The sequence below is a fragment of the Staurois parvus genome, unplaced genomic scaffold (genome assembly GCF_062004578.1).
Source record: "Staurois parvus isolate SC_StPar_1 unplaced genomic scaffold, SC_StPar_1.0 ptg002848l, whole genome shotgun sequence".
NCBI classification, from domain to species: domain Eukaryota; kingdom Metazoa; phylum Chordata; class Amphibia; order Anura; family Ranidae; genus Staurois; species Staurois parvus.
This window is the reverse complement of record NW_028320644.1, coordinates 50,497-71,275: the sequence shown is the minus strand read 5'-3', so window position 1 is coordinate 71,275 and position 20,779 is coordinate 50,497. Positions and strand designations below refer to the sequence as shown.

The 20,779-nt window shown below is 48.8% G+C and overlaps 2 protein-coding genes across 2 annotated transcripts in view; both read right to left on the bottom strand.

Moving 5' to 3' along the window:
- The window catches only part of LOC149429044 (uncharacterized), a 108,407-nt gene that overhangs the window by 55,255 nt on the left and 32,373 nt on the right, over positions 1 to 20,779 (bottom strand). Inside the window, 3 exon segments of the mRNA XM_089666797.1 lie at positions 213 to 419; positions 601 to 807; positions 918 to 1,115. Coding sequence (XP_089522923.1) covers positions 213 to 419; positions 601 to 807; positions 918 to 1,115 — 612 coding nt within the window.
- On the bottom strand, positions 1,139 to 2,027 carry LOC149429045 (uncharacterized). The gene is made up of 3 exons (XM_089666794.1): positions 1,915 to 2,027; positions 1,419 to 1,673; positions 1,139 to 1,302 (listed from the first exon to the last, which is right to left on the bottom strand). The coding sequence occupies exons 2-3, from the start codon at positions 1,642 to 1,644 to the stop codon at positions 1,139 to 1,141; spliced, it is 390 nt and encodes a 129-aa protein (XP_089522920.1). The 5' UTR covers positions 1,645 to 1,673; positions 1,915 to 2,027.

The following is a 20,779-nucleotide window of genomic DNA, read 5'->3' as shown; positions in this document are numbered from 1 at the left end:
TGAGGAGGCATTATTGAGAGATACTCACCATGTGATTTAGGTTATAACTACATCATCTACTAAACTAAGCAGAAAAAATTGTGTTTTTGGAATTTGGGTTCTCAGCCACTTCAATAATGCAAGACCACAGAGAGAACGTCATCATGTAGGATCCAAACATTGTCTGGCATGGCTGAGTCCCTTTCATGGCCTAGATCCTCCATCAAACCAACCTTGTAGTTGTGTGCATAGTTGTGGCTTTCCTGTGTGGAAGACCCGGAATACAGAGGACATCTCTCCGGTGGGCTTGATGGCTTCATCATGGAGTCCTCATAGAGATCCTTATGTTCTTCAGAACACTCCTTCATCACTCCATCCTCCTCATCCTCCTCTTTATACTCTTGTTTAACATCAATATTATCATCCCCGAGGATTCCACTCTGAGAGATATAATAAAACATTCATTGTAACCAACATGCCGAGTATAAATCCCACCTACCAATAATTGTCATCATCTACCTGATGATGGTGAGGGATGGTGTGACCTTCCTGTATGGAATCCCGGGAATACAGAGGAAGGGGACATCTCTCTGGTGGGTTCCCATAACTGGATCCACCTACCTGATGATGGTGAGGGATGGTGTGACCTTCCTGTGTGGAATCCCGGGAATACAGAGGACGGGGACATCTCTCTGGTGGGTTCCTGGTATTAGGTGGCTCCATCATATCCTTGTGTCCTTCTGAAAACTCCTCCATCACTCCATACTCCTCATCCTCCGCTTTATACTCTTCTTTAACATCAATATTATCATCCCCGAGGATTCCAATCTAAACATTCAAAAATAAATTCAATGTAACAAACACCCTTGAGGAACAATCACTAATAGTTATGATTTATACACATCTACCTGATGATGGTGAGGGATGGTGTGACCTACCTGTGTGGAATCCCGGGAATACAGAGGACGGGGACATCTCTCTGGTGGATTCCTGTAGCTGGATGACTCCACCATGGTGTCCTGGTACAGATCTTTGTGTCCTTCTGGAATCTCTGACTCCTCCATCCCCCCATCCTCATCCTCCTCCTCTTTTATCTTTTCTTTAACCTCAACTTTAGGATCTCTCAGGTTTCCACTCTGAATATATAATAAAAATGACATCAATGGTAACAATGCAGATAATGTACAGATCCTAATGATACTATCAGTGATTGTTCCTCATCTACCTGATGATGGTGAGGGATGGTGTGACCTTCCTGTGTGGAATCCCAGGAATACAGAGGACGGGGACATCTCTCTGGTGGGTTCCCATGACTGGATCCATCTGTAGGAAACACACACACTGACTGAATCCATTGTTTCTATGTGTTTATCAGATGATGGGGGATCTAGGTGGATCCTCCGTACTGCTCTCTCCTTTACAATAAAGTCTCCTCTTACCCGGTGATGTGAGGGGCGGCTGATTGTCCATCATGACGTCCTTGTAGAGGTCCTTGTGTCCTCTCTGGTGGTCCTCCATCATGACGTCCTTGTAGAGGTCCTTGTATCCTCTCTGGTGGTCCTCCATCATGACGTCCTTGTAGAGGTCCTTGTGTCCTCTCTGGTGGTCCTCCATCATGACGTCCTTGTAGAGGTCCTTGTGTCCTCTCTGGTGGTCCTCCATCATGACGTCCTTGTAGATATCCTTGTGTCCTTCTAAATATTGATGTGTATAATCATCTCCTGGAGATAAAAGACGTCACAATAACTATGGAGGAAGAGGACGGACATGACTGGAGGAAGCGGATGCACATGACTATGGAGGGAGAGAAGGGACATGACTATGGAGGGAGAGGACGGACGTGAAGATGGAGAAAGAGGACAGACGTGACTATGAAGGAAGATAACGGACATGACGGGGGTTACTGGGTGTAAATAGAACATAACATCTTATTACCTCCTCTGCTGCTACTTCCTGCAATGTCTCCGATCTCATTCACACCGAATGGCACAGCCTGTCTTTATTCCACATCACTTCCTGTCTGTTCCTGACATCACATCCTGTCTGTTCCTGACATCACTTCCTGTCTGTTCCTGACATCACTTCCTGTCTGTTCCTGACATCACTTCCTGTCTGTATTCTAGAGAAGTCCTGTCTGGGTAGTAGAAATGAGATCACCATCTTGTGGAGTTCAGAGGAACTGCAGCCCCGAGAAATGTCCCCTAATACCCATTCCTGCATTGTATTACCTTACAGAGATATCAGGGAGGAGCCAAAATAACTAATAAAAAGTAAGAAACAATAAACCAACTCTTATGTAACCAACTGTTTAACAAATATATTTTACTGCAGATAGAAAAGTCTTAAAGACACAAAACACAAGATAGAAACAAAGGTATACAGAATAAAACAGAGACCTCCAAAATCAGACAAACTACCCAGAATGTCCCGTCCTTCATATCAGAGAGAGAGAGACAGACGACCCAGAATGTCCCGTCCTTCATATCAGAGAGAGAGACAGACTACCCAGAATGTCCCGTCCTTCATATCAGAGAGAGACAGACTACCCAGAATGCCCCGTCCTTCATATCAGAGAGAGACAGACTACCCAGAATGTCCCGTCCTTTATATCAGAGAGAGAGACAGACTACCCAGAATGTCCCGTCCTTCATATCAGAGAGAGACAGACTACCCAGAATGTCCCATCCTTCATATCAGAGAGAGAGACAGACTACCCAGAATGTCCCGTCCTTCATATCAGAGAGAGAGACAGACTACCCTGAATGTCCCGTCCTTCATATCAGAGAGAGACAGACTACCCAGAATGTCCCGTCCTTCATATAAGAGACCGAGACAGATACCCAGAATGTCCCGTCCTTCATATTAGAGAGAGAGACAGACTACCCAGAATGTCCCGTCCTTCATATCAGAGAGAGACAGACTACCCAGAATGTCCCGTCCTTCATATCAGAGAGAGAGAGACTACCCAGAATGTCCCATCCTTCATATCAGAGAGAGAGAGACTACCCAGAATGTCCCGTCCATCATATCAGAGAGAGAGAAACTACCCAGAATGTCCCGTCCTTCATATCAGAGAGAGAGACAGACTACCCAGAATGTCCCGTCCTTCATATCAGAGAGAGAGACAGACTACCCAGAATGTCCCGTCCTTCATATCAGAGAGAGACAGACTACCCAGAATGTCCCGTCCTTCATATCAGAGAGAGACAGACTACCCAGAATGTCCCGTCCTTCATATCAGAGAGAGAGACAGACGACCCAGAATGTCCCGTCCTTCATATCAGAGAGAGACAGACTACACAGAATGTCCCGTCCTTCATATCAGAGAGAGACAGACTACCCAGAACGTCCCGTCCTTCATATCAGAGAGAGATAGAATACCCAGAATGTCCCGTCCTTCATATCAGAGAGAGAGACAGACTACCCAGAATGTCCCGTCCTTCATATCAGAGAGAGAGACAGACTACCCAGAATGTCCCGTCCTTCATATCAGAGAGAGAGACTACCCAGAATGTCCCGTCCTTCATATCAGAGAGGGAGACAGACTACCCAGAATATCCCGTCCTTCCTATCAGAGAGAGACAGACGACCCAGAATGTCCCGTCCTTCATATCAGAGAGAGACAGACTACCCAGAATGTCCCGTCCTTCATATCAGAGAGAGAGACAGACGACCCAGAATGTCCCGTCCTTCATATCAGAGAGAGACAGACTACCCAGAATGTCTCGTCCTTCATATCAGAGAGAGAGACAGACTACCCAGAATGTCCCGTCCTTCATATCAGAGAGAGAGACTACCCAGAATGTCCCAACCTTCATATCAGAGAGAGACAGACTACCCAGAATGTCCCGTCCTTCATATCAGAGAGAGAAACAGACTACCCAGAATGTCCCGTCCTTCATATCAGAGAAAGAGAGACAGACTACCCAGAATGTCCCGTCCTTCATATCAGAGAAAGAGAGACAGACTACCCAGAATGTCCCGTCCTTCATATCAGAGAGAAAGAGAGACAGACTACCCAGAATGTCCCGTCCTTCATATCAGAGAGAGAGAGACAGACTACCCAGAATGTCCCGTCCTTCATATCAGAGAGAGACAGACTACCCAGAATGTCCCGTCCTTCATATCAGAGAGAGACAGACTACCCAGAATGTCCCGTCCTTCATATCAGAGAGAGACAGACTACTCAGAATGTCCCGTCCTTCATATCAGAGAGAGAGACAGACTACCCAGAATGTCCCGTCCTTCATAGCAGAGAGAGAGACAGACTACCCAGAATGTCCCGTCCTTCATATCAGAGAGAGACAGACTACCCAGAATGTCCCGTCCTTCATAGCAGAGAGAGAGACAGACTACCCAGAATGTCCCGTCCTTCATATCAGAGAGAGACAGACTACCCAGAATGTCCCGTCCTTCATATCAGAGAGAGACAGACTACCCAGAATGTCCCGTCCTTCATATCAGAGAGAGAGACAGACTACCCAGAATGTCCCGTCCTTCATATCAGAGAGAGAGACAGACTACCCAGAATGTCCCGTCCTTTATATCAGAGAGAGAGACAGACTACCCAGAATGTCCCGTCCTTCATATCAGAGAGAGACAGACTACCCAGAATGTCCCGTCCTTCATATCAGAGAGAGACAGTCTACCCAGAATGTCCCGTCCTTCATATCAGAGAGAGAGACAGACTACCCAGAATGTCCCGTCCTTCATATCAGAGAGAGAGACAGACTACCCAGAATGTCCCGTCCTTCATATCAGAGATTGAGACAGCTACCCAGAATGTCCCGTCCTTCCTATCAGAGAGAGAGACAGACTACCCAGAATGCCCCGTCCTTCATATCAGAGAGAGACAGACTACCCAGAATGCCCCGTCCTTCATATCAGAGAGAGACAGACTACCCAGAATGTCCCGTCCTTCATATCAGAGAGAGAGACAGACGACCCAGAATGTCCCGTCCTTCATATCAGAGAGAGACAGACGACCCAGAATGTCCCGTCCTTCATATTAGAGAGAGAGACAGACTACCCAGAATGTCCCGTCCTTATTATCAGAGAGAGACAGACTACCCAGAATGTCCCGTCCTTCATATCAGAGAGAGACAGACTACCCAGAATGTCCCGTCCTTCATATCAGAGAGAGAGACAGACTACCCAGAATGTCCCGTCCTTCATATCAGAGAGAGACAGACGACCCAGAATGTCCCGTCCTTCATATCAGAGAGAGAGACAGACTACCCAGAATGTCCCGTCCTTCATATCAGAGAGAGACAGACGACCCAGAATGTCCCGTCCTTCATATCAGAGAGAGAGAAACTACCCAGAATGTCCCGTTCTTCATATCAGAGAGAGACAGACTACACAGAATGTCCCGTCCTTCATATCAGAGAGAGACAGACGACCCAGAATGTCCCGTCCTTCATATCAGAGAGAGAGACAGACTACCCAGAATGTCCCGTCCTTCATATCAGAGAGAGACAGACGACCCAGAATGTCCCGTCCTTCATATCAGAGAGAGAGACAGACTACCCAGAATGTCCCGTCCTTCATATCAGAGAGAGACAGACTACCCAGAATGTCCCGTCTTTCATATCAGAGAGAGAGACAGACGACCCAGAATGTCCCGTCCTTCATATCAGAGAGAGACAGACGACCCAGAATGTCCCGTCCTTCATATCAGAGAGAGACAGACGACCCAGAATGTCCCGTCCTTCATATCAGAGAGAAACAGACTACCCAGAATGTCCCGTCCTTCATATCAGAGAGAGAGACAGACTACCCAGAATGTCCCGTCCTTCATATCAGAGAGAGACAGACGACCCAGAATGTCCCGTCCTTCATATCAGAGAGAGACAGACGACCCAGAATGTCCCGTCTTTCATATCAGAGAGAGACAGACTACCCAGAATGTCCCGTCCTTCATATCAGAGAGAAACAGACTACCCAGAATGTGCCGTCCTTCATATCAGAGAGAGAGACAGACTACCCAGAATGTCCCGTCCTTCATATCAGAGAGAGACAGACGACCCAGAATGTCCCGTCCTTCATATCAGAGAGAGACAGACGACCCAGAATGTCCCGTCCTTCATATCAGAGAGAGACAGACGACCCAGAATGTCCCGTCCTTCATATCAGAGAGAGACCGACTACCCAGAATGTCCCGTCCTTCATATCAGAGAGAGACCGACTACCCAGAATGTCCCGTCCTTCATATCAGAGATAGACAGACTACCCAGAATGTCCCGTCCTTCATATCAGAGAGAGACAGATGACCCAGAATGTCCCGTCCTTCATATCAGAGAGAGACAGACTACCCAGAATGTCCCGTCCTTCATATCAGAGAGAGACCGACTACCCAGAATGTCCCGTCCTTCATATCAGAGAGAGACCGACTACCCAGAATGTCCCGTCCTTCATATCAGAGATAGACAGACTACCCAGAATGTCCCGTCCTTCATATCAGAGAGAGACAGATGACCCAGAATGTCCCGTCCTTCATATCAGAGAGAGACAGACTACCCAGAATGTCCCGTCCTTCATATCAGAGAGAGAGACAGACTACCCAGAATGTCCCGTCCTTCATATCAGAGAGAGACAGACTACCCAGAATGTCCCGTCCTTCATATCAGAGAGAGAGACAGACTACCCAGAATGTCCCGTCCTTCATATCAGAGAGAGACAGACTACCCAGAATGTCCCGTCCTTCATATCAGAGAGAGACAGACTACCCAGAATGTCCCGTCCTTCATATCAGAGAGAGACAGACTACCCAGAATGTCCCGTCCTTCATATCAGAGAGAGAGACAGACTACCCAGAATGTCCCGTCCTTCATATCAGAGAGAGACAGACTACCCAGAATGTCCCGTCCTTCATATCAGAGAGAGAGAGACTACCCAGAATGTCCCGTCCTTCAAATCAGAGAGAGAGAGACTACCCAGAATGTCCCGTCCTTCTTATCAGAGAGAGAGACTACCCAGAATGTCCCGTCCTTCATATCAGAGAGAGACAGACTACCCAGAATGTTCCGTCCTTCATATCAGAGAGAGACAGACTACCCAGAATGTCCCGTCCTTCATATCAGAGAGAGAGAGAGACTACCCAGAATATCCCGTCCTTCATATCAGAGAGAGAGACAGACTACCCAGAATGTCCCGTCCTTCATATCAGAGAGAGACAGACTACCCAGAATGTCCCGTCCTTCATATCAGAGAGAGAAACAGACTACCCAGAATGTCCCGTCCTTCATATCAGAGAGAGACAGACTACCCAGAATGTCCCGTCCTTCATATCAGAGACCGAGACAGACTACTCAGAATGTCCCATCCTTCATATCAGAGAGAGAGACAGACGACCCAGAATGTCCCGTCCTTCATATCAGAGAGAGACAGACTACCCAGAATGTCCCGTCCTTCATATCAGAGAGAGAGACAGACTACCCAGAATGTCCCGTCCTTCATATCAGAGAGAGAGACAGACTACCCAGAATGTCCCGTCCTTCATATCAGAGAGAGACAGACTACCCAGAATGTCCCGTCCTTCATATCAGAGAGAGAGACAGACTACCCAGAATGTCCCGTCCTTCATATCAGAGAGAGAGACAGACTACCCAGAATGTCCCGTCCTTCATATCAGAGAGAGAGACAGACTACCCAGAATGTCCCGTCCTTCATATCAGAGAGAGACAGACTACCCAGAATGTCCCGTCCTTCATATCAGAGAGAGAGACAGACTACCCAGAATGTCCCGTCCTTCATATCAGAGACCGAGACAGACTATCCAGAATGTCCCGTCCTTCATATCAGAGAGAGACAGACTACCCAGAATGTCCCGTCCTTCATATCAGAGAGAGACAGACTACCCAGAATGTCCCGTCCTTCATATCAGAGAGACAGACTACCCAGAATGTCCCGTCCTTCATATCAGAGAGAGAGAGACTACCCAGAATGTCCCGTTCTCATATCAGAGAGAGACAGACTACCCAGAATGTTCCGTCCTTCATATCAGAGAGAGACAGACTACCCAGAATGTTCCGTCCTTCATATCAGAGAGAGACAGACTACCCAGAATGTCCCGTCCTTCATATCAGAGAGAGACAGACTACCCAGAATGTCCCGTCCTTCATATCAGAGAGAGACAGACTACCCAGAATGTCCCGTCCTTCATATCAGAGAGAGACAGACTACCCAGAATGTCCCGTCCTTCATATCAGAGAGAGACAGACTACCCAGAATGTCCCGTCCTTCATATCAGAGAGAGAGACAGACTACCCAGAATGTCCCGTCCTTCATATCAGAGAGAGAGACAGACCACCCAGAATGTCCCATCCTTCATATCAGAGAGAGACAGTCTACCCAGAATGTCCCATCCTTCATATCAGAGAGAGAGACAGACTACCCAGAATGTCCCGTCCTTCATACCAGAGAGAGACAGACTACCCAGAATGTACCGTCCTTCATATCAGAGAGAGACAGACGACCCAGAATGTCCCGTCCTTCATATCAGAGAGAGAGACAGACGACCCAGAATGTCCCGTCCTTCATATCAGAGAGAGACAGTCTACCCAGAATGTCCCATCCTTCATATCAGAGAGAGAGACAGACGACCCAGAATGTCCCGTCCTTCATATCAGAGAGAGACAGACTACCCAGAATGTCCCGTCCTTCATATCAGAGAGAGAGAGAGACTACCCAGAATATCCCGTCCTTCATATCAGAGAGAGAGACAGACTACCCAGAATGTCCCGTCCTTCATATCAGAGAGAGAAACAGACTACCCAGAATGTCCCGTCCTTCATATCAGAGAGAGACAGACTACCCAGAATGTCCCGTCCTTCATATCAGAGACCGAGACAGACTACTCAGAATGTCCCATCCTTCATATCAGAGAGAGAGACAGACGACCCAGAATGTCCCGTCCTTCATATCAGAGAGAGACAGACTACCCAGAATGTCCCGTCCTTCATATCAGAGAGAGAGACAGACTACCCAGAATGTCCCGTCCTTCATATCAGAGAGAGACAGACTACCCAGAATGTCCCGTCCTTCATATCAGAGAGAGAGACAGACTACCCAGAATGTCCCGTCCTTCATATCAGAGAGAGAGACAGACTACCCAGAATGTCCCGTCCTTCATATCAGAGAGAGAGACAGACTACCCAGAATGTCCCGTCCTTCATATCAGAGAGAGACAGACTACCCAGAATGTCCCGTCCTTCATATCAGAGAGAGAGACAGACTACCCAGAATGTCCCGTCCTTCATATCAGAGACCGAGACAGACTATCCAGAATGTCCCGTCCTTCATATCAGAGAGAGACAGACTACCCAGAATGTCCCGTCCTTCAACTCAGAGAGAGACAGACTACCCAGAATGTCCCGTCCTTCATATCAGAGAGACAGACTACCCAGAATGTCCCGTCCTTCATATCAGAGAGAGAGAGACTACCCAGAATGTCCCGTTCTCATATCAGAGAGAGACAGACTACCCAGAATGTTCCGTCCTTCATATCAGAGAGAGACAGACTACCCAGAATGTTCCGTCCTTCATATCAGAGAGAGACAGACTACCCAGAATGTCCCGTCCTTCATATCAGAGAGAGACAGACTACCCAGAATGTCCCGTCCTTCATATCAGAGAGAGACAGACTACCCAGAATGTCCCGTCCTTCATATCAGAGAGAGACAGACTACCCAGAATGTCCCGTCCTTCATATCAGAGAGAGAGACAGACTACCCAGAATGTCCCGTCCTTCATATCAGAGAGAGAGACAGATCACCCAGAATGTCCCGTCCTTCATATCAGAGAGAGACAGTCTACCCAGAATGTCCCATCCTTCATATCAGAGAGAGAGACAGACTACCCAGAATGTCCCGTCCTTCATATCAGAGAGAGAGACAGACTACCCAGAATGTCCCGTCCTTCATACCAGAGAGAGACAGACTACCCAGAATGTACCGTCCTTCATATCAGAGAGAGACAGACTACCCAGAATGTCCCGTCCTTCATATCAGAGAGAGAGACAGACGACCCAGAATGTCCCGTCCTTCATATCAGAGAGAGACAGTCTACCCAGAATGTCCCATCCTTCATATCAGAGAGAGAGACAGACGACCCAGAATGTCCCGTCCTTCATATCAGAGAGAGATAGACTACCCAGAATGTCCCATCCTTCATATCAGAGAGAGAGACAGACGACCCAGAATGTCCCGTCCTTGATATCAGAGAGAGACAGATGACCCAGAATGTCCCGTCCTTCATATCAGAGAGAGAGAGACTACCCAGAATGTCCCATCCATCATATCAGAGAGAGAGACAGACTACCCAGAATGTCCCGTCCTTCATATCAGAGAGAGAGAGACGACCCAGAATGTCCCGTCCTTCATATCAGAGAGAGAGACAGACTACCCAGAATGTCCCGTCCTTCATATCAGAGAGAGAGACAGACTACCCAGAATGTCCCGTCCTTCATATCAGAGAGAGAGACAGACTACCCAGAATGTCCCATCCTTCATATCAGAGAGAGAGACAGACTACCCAGAATGTCCCGTCCTTCATATCAGAGAGAGACAGACTACCCAGAATGTCCCATCCTTCATATCAGATAGAGAGACAGACTACCTGAAATGTCCCATCCTTCATATCAGAGAGAGACAGACTACCCAGAATGTCCCGTCCTTCATATCAGAGAGAGACAGACTACCCAGAATGTCCCGTCCTTCATATCAGAGAGAGACAGACTACCCAGAATGTCCCGTCCTTCATATCAGAGAGAGAGACAGACTACCCAGAATGTCCCGTCCTTCATATCAGGGAGAGAGACAGACTACCCAGAATGTCCCGTCCTTCATATCAGAGAGAGAGACAGACTACCCAGAATGTCCCGTCCTTCATATCAGAGAGAGAGACAGACTACCCAGAATGTCCCGTCCTTCATATCAGAGAGAGACAGACTACCCAGAATGTCCCGTCCTTCATATCAGATAGAGAGACAGACTACCTGAAATGTCCCATCCTTCATATCAGAGAGAGACAGACGACCCAGAATGTCCCGTCCTTCATATCAGAGAGAGACAGACTACCCAGAATGTCCCGTCCTTCATATCAGAGAGAGAGACAGACTACCCAGAATGTCCCGTCCTTCATATCAGAGAGAGACAGACTACCCAGAATGCCCCGTCCTTCATATCAGAGAGAAACAGACTACCCTGAATTTCCCGTCCTTCATATCAGAGAGAGACAGACTACCCAGAATGTCCCGTCCTTCATATCAGAGAGAGACAGACTACCCAGAATGTCCCGTCCTTCATATCAGAGAGAGACAGACTACCCAGAATGTCCCGTCCTTCATATCAGAGAGAGAGACAGACTACCCAGAATGTCTCGTCCTTCATATCAGAGAGAGAGACAGACTACCCAGAATGTCCCGTCCTTCATATCAGAGAGAGACAGACTACCCAGAATGTCCCGTCCTTCATATCATAGAGACAGACTACCCAGAATGTCCCGTCCTTCATATCAGAGAGAGAAAGACAGACTACCCAGAATGTCCCGTCCTTCATATCAGAGAGAGAGAGACAGACGACCCAGAATGTCCCGTCCTTCATATCAGAGAGAGACAGACTACCCAGAATGTCCCGTCCTTCATATCAGAGAGAGACAGACTACCCAGAATGTCCCGTCCTTCATATCAGAGAGAGACAGACTACCCAGAATGCCCCGTCCTTCATATCAGAGAGAAACAGACTACCCAGAATTTCCCGTCCTTCATATCAGAGAGAGACAGACTACCCAGAATGTCCCGTCCTTCATATCAGAGAGAGACAGACTACCCAGAATGTCCCGTCCTTCATATCAGAGAGAGACAGACTACCCAGAATGTCCCGTCCTTCATATCAGAGAGAGAGACAGACTACCCAGAATGTCTCGTCCTTCATATCAGAGAGAGAGACAGACTACCCAGAATGTCCCGTCCTTCATATCAGAGAGAGAGACAGACTACCCAGAATGTCCCGTCCTTCATATCAGAGAGAGAGACAGACTACCCAGAATGCCCCGTCCTTCATATCAGAGAGAAACAGACTACCCAGAATTTCCCGTCCTTCATATCAGAGAGAGACAGACTACCCAGAATGTCCCGTCCTTCATATCAGAGAGAGACAGACTACACAGAATGTCCCGTCCTTCATATCAGAGACAGAGACAGACTACCCAGAATGTCTCGTCCTTCATATCAGAGAGAGAGACAGACTACCCAGAATGTCCCGTCCTTCATATCAGAGAGAGACAGACTACCCAGAATGTCCCGTCCTTCATATCAGAGAGAGAAAGACAGACGACCCAGAATGTCCCGTCCTTCATATCAGAGAGAGAGACAGACTACCCAGAATGTCCCGTCCTTCATATCAGAGAGAGACAGACTACCCAGAATGCCCCGTCCTTCATATCAGAGAGAGACAGACTACCCAGAATGTCCCGTCCTTTATATCAGAGAGAGAGACAGACTACCCTGAATGTCCCGTCCTTCATATCAGAGAGAGACAGACTACCCAGAATGTCCCGTCCTTCATATAAGAGACCGAGACAGATACCCAGAATGTCCCGTCCTTCATATTAGAGAGAGAGACAGACTACCCAGAATGTCCCGTCCTTCATATCAGAGAGAGAGAGACTACCCAGAATGTCCCGTCCTTCATATCAGAGAGAGAGAGACTACCCAGAATGTCCCGTCCATCATATCAGAGAGAGAGAAACTACCCAGAATGTCCCGTCCTTCATATCAGAGAGAGAGACAGACTACCCAGAATGTCCCATCCTTCATATCAGAGAGAGAGACAGACTACCCAGAATGTCCCGTCCTTCATATCAGAGAGAGACAGACTACCCAGAATGTCCCGTCCTTCATATCACAGAGAGACAGACTACCCAGAATGTCCCGTCCTTCATATCAGAGAGAGAGACAGACGACCCAGAATGTCCCGTCCTTCATATCAGAGAGAGACAGACTACACAGAATGTCCCGTCCTTCATATCAGAGAGAGACAGACTACCCAGAACGTCCCGTCCTTCATATCAGAGAGAGATAGAATACCCAGAATGTCTCGTCCTTCATATCAGAGAGAGAGACTACCCAGAATGTCCCGTCCTTCATATCAGAGAGAGACAGACTACCCAGAATGTCCCGTCCTTCATATCACAGAGAGACAGACTACCCAGAATGTCCCGTCCTTCATATCAGAGAGAGAGACAGACGACCCAGAATGTCCCGTCCTTCATATCAGAGAGAGACAGACTACACAGAATGTCCCGTCCTTCATATCAGAGAGAGACAGACTACCCAGAACGTCCCGTCCTTCATATCAGAGAGAGATAGAATACCCAGAATGTCTCGTCCTTCATATCAGAGAGAGAGACTACCCAGAATGTCCCGTCCTTCATATCAGAGAGGGAGACAGACTACCCAGAATATCCCGTCCTTCCTATCAGAGAGAGACAGACGACCCAGAATGTCCCGTCCTTCATATCAGAGAGAGACAGACTACCCAGAATGTCCCGTCCTTCATATCAGAGAGAGAGACAGACGACCCAGAATGTCCCGTCCTTCATATCAGAGAGAGACAGACGACCCAGAATGCCCCGTCCTTCATATCAGAGACCGAGACAGAGTACCCAGAATGTCCCGTCCTTCATATCAGAGAGAGAGACAGACTACCCAGAATGTCCCGTCCTTCATATCAGACAGTCAGCTCTTGAAGGCTGGTAGGAAAGAACTCTAAGGGTACCTAAGGGCTTGACTAGAAGAGGAAAAAGTGCCCAGACACCTCCACAGGGGTAAGAAGAGAGAAGAAATATGGCACAACCCATATGGGGCACAAAACAGCAGCAGGTCATAAGGATGCACAGGGACCCATATACCTAAACACCCACCACTGCCCCAAAACTGCCTACATCTAATCACGGAGCATGGTCCAACAAAGCATCCTCAGCTGAGGAGAGGGGAATGGGGGAAGGGATCCTAGATTGTCTACCTGATTAGGATCAGGAGCAAGGGAAGGAGTCTGGAGGAACTGCACATCGGTCATCAAATGAGAACTTACCCTCCAGTGACCAGGTCCCACAAAGGTCTCCAGGCAGACTCCCTACCTGCTGGGGGAACTAGCAGCAGGACCCCAGAATGATCTTCTTGCTGACAATGAGGAGAGCACAGGGACATCCAGCAATTAAATCTTCCTGCCAGGTGATCAATCAACAGCTTTCAGGTACTGAATCAGAAGAGGACCAGACGGCAAATTCTTATCTCCGAGGAGGACAGCATAGTGAAACGTAACACTCTCAGTGTAGTACAGCATAGGGACTAGGCCACTAGACCTGCCACAGGGAAAACTCCCAGACCTTTCCATAGGGGAAGACTCTTCAACACGTGAGGGATTTCCAGTGGAGCTCATGTCAGAGTACCAAGTCATGGAGGGGATGCTTGATGAGACGGGAACTGTTCTCAGGAAACAGATTGGAGCCCCAGACATGGGGACACCCCTGCAAGTGAAGACTTTCATGGTGAAGGGAATAAACTGCCCCTTTTAGACAAAAAGGCAGACAGGTCATATCTGGAAGTACTTGGTCTACAGAGACCATTTGGATGTTTCGCCCCAAGTTCAGGCTCCCAGGCATGAGGGATTGATAAGGACTGAGTTACAACTGAAAAAGGGAGTGTAAATTATGAGAGTAATCCCTTGGCACCCTACACACCCTGAAAGATGAGGGAGGGAGAATGATTCTGACTTATAAGGGGAGGAATTAAATCCCTAAAGCACAGGTGTCAAACTGGTGACCCTCCAGCTGTTGCCAAACTACAAGTCCCATGAGGCATTGCAAGATTGACAGTCACAAGCATGACTCCCAAAGGCAGAGGCATGATGGGACTTGTAGTTTTGCAACAGCTGGAGGGCCGCCAGTTTGACACCCCTGCCCTAAAGGAAATGAGCAACCTTGCCCAACAGTGACCTTTAAAAAACCCAAGGCCTGGAACACGAGGCTGATTCTCCAGATGATGGGTAGTACATCTATAAGGTTTGAAACAACCCCGGTAAATCTGTGTCCACTTCAGGAGACTGCAATGACCCCAACCAGAGGTAGACTGTTGGAATTCTCAGAGACAGTGACAAGGTCAACATGGCCAGCATGAATAGAAGTTTTAGGCCAATCACAGACATAATCTGCAGGGGACCATTTAGAGCCTTTGAGGGCAGAGTGCATCGATATCTGAGCAAACACAGCCAGAAAGTCCAAAGTGGAGACTGAGGTCCCTGCGGACATGGGGGATACCTTGGCCACACACGAGAGAGCTTTGGTAGACTGCAATAAAGATGATCCGGTGACAATAGGGGTCCAAGGTTCTGAATTACAGGTGTCAATTCCTTCTGGGCAGGAAGCACTCTAGGACTATAAGCTGAGTTCATCCTTGGCAGTGGGACAGTCCTGGCTGTCTTAGTGAAGACATGTTGTGTTTGTACAGCAGTAATTCAACTAGGCCCAACGTGAGGCAATGTTTTAAGTCTCATAAACCCAGGTATCTGGGGCTGAGAGTTTCAGGTGGCCGGGGGTGACCAAGTAAGTGTAGGAAGGGAGATCCACGTGATGATCCAGCAGTTGATTCCTTGGCCTTAACTCTTACTCTGTTAAAAAGTGGTGGGAAATTTAAAATGGTGGCCATCAATGCTTCATCACAACTGGCTCTGCTTACTAAGTGAGTCTTCAAAGACAGGGTCACACCTGTGACCACAGGACAGCTCTGGACCCGAAAGCACTCCTCAGCTAACTAACACAGTACACCCTGTCCTGGAGAGCACCACAATGAAAAGCCCAGTGCCCAAAGGTTACATTCCAGGCAAGTCTTACATGTACAGTCCAGGAGGGTCTGGCTTCAAAATCAGTGATCAGGATAGCTGATCGATATCATCTGAGTTCACCAAAGAACCTTAATAGATTGATGTCACCAAGGAACCTTGATTGATTGATGTCACCAAGGAACCTTAATAGATTGATGTCACCAAGGAACCTTGATTGATTGATGTTACCAAGGAACCTTGATTGATTGAAGTCAACAAGGAACCTTGATTGATTGATGTTACCAAGGAACCTTGATTGATTGAAGTCAACAAGGAACCTTGATTGATTGATGTCACCAAGGAACCTTGATTGATTGAAGTCAACAAGGAACCTTGATTGATTGATGTCACCAAGGAACCTTGATTGATTGATGTCACCAAGGAACCTTGATTGATTGATGTCACCAAGGAACCTTGATTGATTGATGTCACCAAGGAACCTTGATTGATTGATGTCACCAAGGAACCTTAATAGACTGATGTCACCAAGGAACCTTGATTGATTGATGTCACCAAGGAACCTTGATTGATTGATGTCACCAAGGAACCTTAATAGATTGATGTCACCAAGGAACCTTGATTGATTGAAGTCACCAAGGAACCTTGATTGATTGATGTCACCAAGGAACCTTGATTGATTGATGTCACCAAGGAACCTTGATTGATTGATGTTACCAAGGAACCTTGATTGATTGATGTTACCAAGGAACCTTAATAGATTGATGTCACCAAGGAACCTTGATTGATTGATGTTACCAAGGAACCTTGATTGATTGATGTCACCAAGGAACCTTAATAGATTGATGTTACCAAGGAACCTTGATTGATTGAAGTCAACAAGGAACCTTGATTGATTGATGTCACCAAGGAACCTTGATTGATTGATGTCACCAAGGAACCTTAATAGATTGATGTCACCAAGGAACCTTAATAGATTGATGTCACCAAGGAACCTTGATTGATTGATGTCACCAAGGAACCTTGATTGATTGATGTCACCAAGGAACCTTAATAGATTGATGTCACCAAGGAACCTTGATTGATTGAAGTCACCAAGGAACCTTGATTGATTGATGTCACCAAGGAACCTTGATTGATTGATGTCACTAGAGATGAGCGAAGTATTCAAAAATTCGATTCGACTGATTCGGCGAATTCGTGGAAAAATTTCGATTCGAGTCGAATATATTCGCTGTGAATTTAACTTAAAAAAGGGTGTTTCTAGGCTTCAGAGAGACTTAATATTAGTGCTGAACACTGTACCTTTAATTTAAATGCCCTTGGAGTCTGCTGGGGAAGAGAAATAATACTGTCAGGCAGTATGACATGCAGATGAGTGCCGTCGATCTTAGAATCACCGCACACTTCACTCATTTGGGCAGTCACGGGGCCAAAACCAGAGTGTGGAGCCACAGTGTGGCGGTGGAGGCAGCAGCAATGGGAGGCCATACAGCACCCTATGACAAAATGGAAACCAGCAGGAGTGTGAGGAGACCTGAAAGTGGCACATGCAGTGGGAGCAATGGGAGGCGGTACAAGGACCCATGTCACACTGTGGACCCAGCAGCAGCGTGACCAGGCGGTACGGGGGCCCATGGCAGATTACAGGCCTGGCAGCAGCAATGGGAGGCCCGTAATCTGCCAGCACCCTATGACAAAAAATGGAACACACCAGCAGTGTGAGGAGACCTGAAAGTGGCACATGGCAGAGTGTGGCGATGGAGACAGCAGCAATGGGAGGCCGTACAGGGACCCATGACAGACTCTGGACCTGGCAGCAGCATGAGGAGGCGGTATAGGGGCCCATGGCAGATTAGGGGCCTGGCAGCAGCTATGGGAGGCCCGTAATCTGCCAGCACCCTATGTCAAAAAATTCTACACACCAGCAGTGTGAGGAGACCTGAAAGTGGCACATGGCAGAGTGTGGCGATGGAGACAGCAGCAATGGGAGGCCGTACAGGGACCCATGAGAGACTCTGGACCTGGCAGCAGCATGAGGAGGCGGTATATAGGGGCCTATGGCAGATTAGGGGCCTGGCAGCAGCTATGGGAGGCCCGTAATCTGCCAGCACCCTATGTCAAAAAACTGAACACACCAGCAGTGTGTGAGGAGACCTGAAAGTGGCACATGGCAGAGTGTGGCGATGGAGACAGCAGCAATGGGAGGCCGTACAGGAACCCATGACAGACTCTGGACCTGGCAGCAGCATGAGGAGGCGGTATATAGGGGCCTATGGCAGATTAGGGGCCTGGCAGCAGCTATAGGAGGCCCGTAATCTGCCAGCACCCTATGTCAAAAAATTCAACACACCAGCAGTGTGAGGAGACCTGAAAGTGGCACATGGCAGAGTGTGGCGATGGAGACAGCAGCAATGGGAGGCCGTACAGGGACCCATGAGAGACTCTGGACCTGGCAGCAGCATGAGGAGGCGGTATATAGGGGCCTATGGCAGATTAGGGGCCTGGCAGCAGCTATAGGAGGCCCGTAATCTGCCAGCACCCTATGTCAAAAAATTCAACACACCAGCAGTGTGAGGAGACCTGAAAGTGGCACATGGCAGAGTGTGGCGATGGAGACAGCAGCAATGGGAGGCCGTACAGGGACCCATGACAGACTCTGGACCTGGCAGCAGCATGAGGAGGCGGTATATAGGGGCCTATGGCAGATTAGGGGCCTGGCAGCAGCTATAGGAGGCCCGTAATCTGCCAGCACCCTATGTCAAAAAATTCTACACACCAGCAGTGTGTGAGGAGACCTCAAAGTGGCACATGTTTGGGGCATGATTCATGGCGGATTTAGTCAGTTGTGTCAGGAACGGGTGGTTTGAAATCCAGACTAATCCACGCCTGATTCATTTTCACAAACGTGAGTCTCTCCACACTTTGGGTGGACAGTCGTGTCCTCCGCGGAGTTACAATACCTCCTGCCGCACTAAACACGCGCTCCGATGCCACGCTACTGGCCGGGCATGACAGCCTTTCAAGGGCAAATTCAGCTAGTTGGGGCCAAAGGTCAAGTTTCGTTGCCCAGTAGTCAAGGGGATTGTCTACCTCGGTTGGCAGGGTGCTGTCCAAGTAGGCCCAAGCCTGTTGTTTGAGGTCCTGCTCCAGGTCCACCTGATGCTGCTGCTGCTGCTGCGGCTGGTTAGTAGTTTCCTCACTGCGCTGGTGAAGAAAGCTACTCATCATCGACTGCAGACTGAGGCAGCCGCTGCTGGTGGAGCTGCCACTGCTCCTACCACCCCACCCCTCCCCTGCTGCCATGGCAGCGGAACGCGAGCGCACAGGGCCCACAGTGTCTGAGGATGGACGTTGGCGCACAAAGGCAGAGACCAGCTGACTACATAGGTGGTTTTTATAGTACGTTATTTTGGCCTCCCTCTCAGCAGGTGTGAAAAAGGCCACCATTTTGGAACGGTAGCGAGGGTCCAACAAGGTGGACAGCCAAAAGTCATCCCTCTGTCTGATGGTTATTATTCGGCTGTCGCTACGCAAGCAACCGAGCATGCTATGGGCCATTTGTGCCAAGGAATGCGAGGGACTCCCTGCCTCCATCTCCACAGCATACTGCCACGGTGCGTCTGGGTCCTCTGTCTCCTCCTCCTCCTCCTCTACCAGATGCTCCTGCTAAACCACCCATTTCACTCAATAATTCCTGAGCACAAATGTCCTCCTCTACCTCCTCCTCTTCTTCCTGTCCTGCCCCCACAGGGGTCATGTGGCGTTGAGATCTGTGCACCACGTCTACCGCACCCTGACCAGCCATTGTTAACAGCATTTGTTCCAGGACGTGCAACAGAGGAATGACGTCGTTCATCCCATAGTCCTGCCGACTCACGAATAGCATGGCCTCCTCAAAGGGCCTGAGCAAGCGGCAGGTGTCACGCATGAGCTGCCAATGGCTGACATCGAAGTTACACAGGGGAGTACCTTTATCCGCTTGTAACATCAGGAAATCGGTGATGGCCTTTCGCTGCTCGTAAAGGCGGTCTAACATGTGTAGGGTTGAATTCCACCTTGTTGCAACGTCGCAGATCAGGCGATGATGTGGAATTCCGTTCTGCCGCTGCAGCTCAAGGAGGGTGTGCTTTGCGGTGTAGGAATGGCTGAAATTCATGCAAAGTTTACGTGACATTTTAAGGATGTCTTGCAGTGGGATGGTGGATTTTAGGAACCGCTTGACAACCAGATTGAACACGTGAGCCATGCATGGCACATGGCACAACCTTCCTTGACGCAGAGCAGACACCATGTTCTTTCCGTTGTCGGTCAACATGGTTCCGATTTTCAGTTTGCGCGGAGACAGCCATCTGTCGATTTCTCTGTTCATTACACTCAGAAGTTCCTCCCCTGTGTGACTACGTTCGCCAAGGCATACCAGGTGCAGCACAGCGTGACACCGTTGCGCCCTGCACATGTGATATGCCGGTCGGGTAATGGGACTTGGCACGGGGGTGGCGGCTGAGGACACGGCGGAAGAAGAGGTGGTAGAGGCGGACATGTTTGCTGGACCAAGGACGTGCAAACGTGGAGGCAAAAGCGGCGTGACCTGTCCAAGTTGCTGGTGCGGCTGTGACGGCACCACGTTCACCCAGTGGGCCGTAAATGACATGTACTGTCCCTGACCATAGTTACAGCTCCACACGTCGGCGCTGCCGTGCACTTTGGCAGAGACCGACATGCTCAAAGACTGGCCCACCATGTCTTCTACATGTGAATGCAGGGCTGGCACTGCCTTTTTGGCGAAGAAATGACGGCTTGGCACTCTCCACCGCGGCGCGGCACAAGCCATCATTTCTCGGAAAGGTGCTGAGTCCACCACTTGGAAAGGGAGGGACTGCAGCACCAGCAACTTGGACAGGAGGACGTTCAGCTTTTGCACCGTCGGGTGCGTGCTCGCAAACTGTTGTCTCTTGGAA

Bases quoted from the DNA above. Each gene is read 5' to 3' on its own strand.
- LOC149429045 (XM_089666794.1), bottom strand. From the start codon at position 1,644: ATGATGGAGGACCACCAGAGAGGACACAAGGACCTCTACAAGGACGTC. The intron at 1,303-1,418 runs GTAAGAGGAGAC...TGTTTCCTACAG, and splicing joins GCCGCCCCTCACATCACCGG to ATGGATCCAGTCATGGGAAC.